This window comes from Propithecus coquereli, unplaced genomic scaffold (assembly GCF_000956105.1).
Source record: "Propithecus coquereli isolate 6110/MARCELLA unplaced genomic scaffold, Pcoq_1.0 Scaffold8, whole genome shotgun sequence".
In the NCBI taxonomy this organism is placed as follows: Eukaryota; Metazoa; Chordata; class Mammalia; order Primates; family Indriidae; genus Propithecus; species Propithecus coquereli.
This window is the reverse complement of record NW_012154173.1, coordinates 10067540-10071785: the sequence shown is the minus strand read 5'-3', so window position 1 is coordinate 10071785 and position 4246 is coordinate 10067540. Positions and strand designations below refer to the sequence as shown.

The following is a 4246-nucleotide window of genomic DNA, read 5'->3' as shown; positions in this document are numbered from 1 at the left end:
TGATTGATTTGAGGTAGTTTTATTTCAAAATATCTGGAAGTTTTAATTGAATTTTTTTTAAGTAGCCTTTTATCTTAAAATTGCCTGGAGAGCATTGTATCTGTCAAATATATTTACAAGCAAAGAACCTCTCCCTAATGCTTATAAACCAAGCAGGTGGCTAAAGTAGCTGCTGGTGGTGTCATAATTATTAATGAAAATAACAACATAGTGTCCTTTATTGGTCTGTGAGCAGATACTTTGGCTATGACTATCAAAGAATTAGAAGGCTTAATTTAATGCTATTTGTTTAAAATGGCTTAATGCATTTCTTCCTATCTCCCCACCCCTTCCACACACACCCTTTTTTAAGGCAGCAGCAAAAGTAGTGGAAAGTAAAAGAACAAGGATAGTAACTTCTCAAGATAAACCTAATGGTAATGATACTGAAATGGAAACTGAAGCTAATTCGTATACAAGAAAAAGGTTTGTAAATTCATTTATTAATATATTCTTTGTCTTATGAATGTTCTGTCTTTATGTAAAAGTGATGCCAGTGAACCTATATTATTAAAAATAACTTGAGTAGTGGGTATCTCACTGATGATTAATGTTGGGATATTTGGAGTACTATAGAGTAATTTTATGACCTATGCAAATTATATATGCTAAGCAAAAGTAGTGAGAAAACGTTATAGTTTAAATAATGTGGGTAATTTCATTTGCCACTCTCACTGAGGGTGTGCTCAGGAATGAGGATGAGGTTGTAAACCTGAATGGTCTGTGCCCCTTAATTGTTCTCAGATTCCACATGCCCTCATTAAATGCCTCATTCTGTTTCACTGTACTAAGAGTTAATTCTAGTTTTTAAGATAGTGATAATTCATGTATCTTCTCTAAGGGTAAGCTGACCGGATTTGCTCCAGTGCTGGAAGGAAATAGGTTGTGTTGGTCCTGTATACTGAGAGACATTAGTTCAGTCTCCAAAATAATTTTTTTCTTTAGGGATTTTTCAAGAGTGATCTTTACCTTTTGCTTTAGAAACTAACCCTATTAAGGAAGATATAACTCTCATTATAAAGATCTTCTTTTCTATTGAATCCATGGTCTGTTCCCTGTTATTCCACTCTTAAACTAAAGCCAGATAGTCAAATCCCTGTGATCTCTGGATAGATGTATTTGGCAATGGTTGTAATGTTATTGTTTCTTCTTGGGACCATGACTTGAGTGCTGCAAGGACCCCATCTTAGCTACTTACTTAGAGGTGGGGATTGGGGTCCAACTTGGATTGAAGCTCAGTAGTCCCTCCCATTGTTCCTGCCTTTAAGTGCGTGACCTCCTCCCTGGTATATCTCCCCCAAAGGCTGTACCCAAAGTCTTATTTTTTTCTAAAAGCCAGTTCAAGAAGCAGAGATTCAATTTTTATGGGCTCATTTTGTTTAGGAAATCAAAGTTTAATGATACTAAGGCCCCTACTACATTCTGATGGCCAAACCATACTGCTCAGTGTAATACTACTACAAGATAAAAACTTATACCATGGTTCTGCAGATAATGAGCACATTTCCTATGTACTCTCCTTGTGTCATACCACCCGCTTATTTGAAATGCTCTCCTAGACACAGACACAGTGCAATCAGTGTGTGTAAACAGAACTCTCATATTCTCATCTGCCACTCTGCACCCTGAAACTTTCCTTCTGGACTTCACATAACCAGTTGTCTCTATAAGTATTAAGAATCCCATCTCAGAAATGGTTCTCCAATCCATTCTTATTTCTATCCTAGATTATTACGTAGCTTTGTACCACACAAATCAGTCCTTGACATAACTTCCAGAGTTAGCTTCCACAAAAATAAATCTGTTTAGATGACTTTCCAACTTAAAAACTTCTTGGCTCCTGTTTCCTACTAAATGAATCAGAATATATTGGCACGGCTTACAAAGCCTTACATAGCTGTGTTCTATTTTTTTTCATATAAAATCTCATCCCTAAGCATTAACCCCTTCCTGCCCACATTCATGGTACTTTCTAGCAACACAGAAATGTAAGTTTTCACACCTCTAACCTTGCTTAGTTCCTTCTATTTTGAATTCTCGTCTTCTTACTCTCTCCAAAGCAAGCTCTTATTTGCCATTCAAAGTCTATCTCGTAGATCACCTATATGAAGTCCTGCCTGGCTCTCTGATCAGAGTTGTCACTTGTGTGCTCTCATAGCATCAAGTCATACTTCTCTAAAAGGCCTTATCTTAGATAGTAACTTATCTGTTCACCTGTCTGTATCTCTCACTAGATTAGAATTCTTTGAAGGTTCTTAATTAGCTTTGAAACATCTTAATTAGCTTGGTAGCCATATGCTTTGTTCATTACCATGCATACATTAGAATTTTTAGTGCAATAGTTATAGGAAGCCAAGCCAAAACTAGAGCCACGGTAAAGATCTAGAATCAAGCAAATATGAAAACCATCCTGGAAGCAGAACTGGGGCAAGTAAAACATGAAATCACCAGTATCAGGACGGCAACCAATAGGATGCAAGTGAAGTAAGCATAGAATCAGAAATGTGATTGTTTTGCCAGAATGGTATAAAATTAAAAAAAGGGGGGAGGAGGGAATGTGATTGTGAGGGTCAGACAAATGCTAGAAAAATTGAAACCCTCAGGTTATCAAAACTAGACAAAATAAATAATGAGTTCTGATAGAGCTTCTATAATTGTCCCTCAGTATCCTAGGGGGATTAGTCCAGAAATGTGCTATTTGCATATAACTTGTACCTCTTCCCATGTGCTTTAAATCATCTCTAGATTACTTATAATACCTAATACAATGCTGAAGGAACTGAGATGGACTGCTTCGCAAAGATGTTAGTGTTGAGCAGGACATTGAAGGATGGTTAAGCTTGTTATAGATGGATGGAAGAGCAAATACTGTTTTCACTGGTACTAGTCACTAGTACCAGTGAAAGGGTGGAGGTGTAAGTGGTCATGCTGTGTTTGTGGGAGCTGTTGTAACTACAGCAAAGGGGAATTTATTCAATTCCAAGAAGTTCCATTGGAGACTATGGGGAAGACAATAAATTAAAATTGAACTCACCAAATTGTATACATTAAACATGTGTGTATCAGTTATACCTCAGTAAAGCCGTTTAAAAAAAAAAAGACTTGAATTCATGGGAATAAAGAGCCATGGAAGAGTTTTTGAAAGAGAGTTATTATGAATGCTTGACTACAGCATTAACTATGCTTAACTTATATTTGGAGAAGCTTGATTTAATATCTCTTGTAAGCACATCTGTGCAAAAATTAGCCATGTTGTAATGCACTATGTTTCAGAGTTTCTTTCCAAAGATATTTTTTATAAATTAAGATATGACTTGACTATGTGGAGAGTACTATCCTTAAGAAAAGTTTGTTTACATTCTTACAAATTTTTTCTTCTTTTAAAGTGTTAGTGACAAACAGTCTGCGGTAACTGAATCCTCAGGGGGTACAGTATCCTTATTGAGGTGAAGTAAATTGACATTTTTCTTCTCTTTCAAATCTTTGATTGAAGCAATTCATGCAGACCTAAATATGTTATAATAACTACCACGCAAATGATATGATTTAAAGAATATTGCAGGGTCCTACTTAATAATAGGTGTTCGAGACCCTGACATATCTTGAATTTTAAAGTGCAGAAATCTGCTTGTGGGACTCTGGGTTGTTTCACATTGTTTCTACAAGGCCGTTATTGGAGTACACGCATAGGGAATACATAAGCTTAAAGCGGATGTTTACTAAACTCTTACTTTATCATAGAAACAAAATTATATTGCTGGGGCAGGAAGGGAATGAAGATTACATTTCCAATGAATGTCCCAAATTCCAATTTATTAAGTTATTTGAAAAACCATATTTGATCTATTAGAAATGCTGTGACAGACAGTATAATACGTCCAAAAAGCAGATATTCTGCATGAGTAATTTCGAAGATAAAGCAGTTGGGACCACAAGTGGAACAGTGGGAGGGGGTAGCTGACTTGGTGTGGAGGAGGTCACTGGACTTGAGGAATTGAGAGGCCAGGATGTTGTATGAATTGTCCACGATAATACTGAAATAATTAATTTATAGCAGCACTTAGGTGTAGAGACAGATCTGTGAATGATGGAAAGTGTTTGGAAGGATAGTAAATGGCTGGGAAGCATAATAGAAGGTGATATACCTCAGTGGCATGAATCCTCAAGGGCCGAGGTTTCTGTGGAAGCAGGATTCTGAAAGTGGCAT

The 4246-nt window shown here is 36.5% G+C and overlaps 1 protein-coding gene across 2 annotated transcripts in view; it reads left to right on the top strand.

Annotated features, from left to right (window-relative positions):
• The window catches only part of TERF1 (telomeric repeat binding factor (NIMA-interacting) 1), a 55077-nt gene that overhangs the window by 19352 nt on the left and 31479 nt on the right, over positions 1 to 4246 (top strand). Inside the window, exons 6-7 of one of the 2 annotated variants that reach the window (XM_012663190.1) lie at positions 353 to 465; positions 3426 to 3485. In XM_012663190.1, coding sequence (XP_012518644.1) covers positions 353 to 465; positions 3426 to 3485 — 173 coding nt within the window. The remainder of the gene's footprint in view (positions 1 to 352; positions 466 to 3425; positions 3486 to 4246) is intronic. The other variant, XM_012663191.1, reaches the window with a different exon arrangement.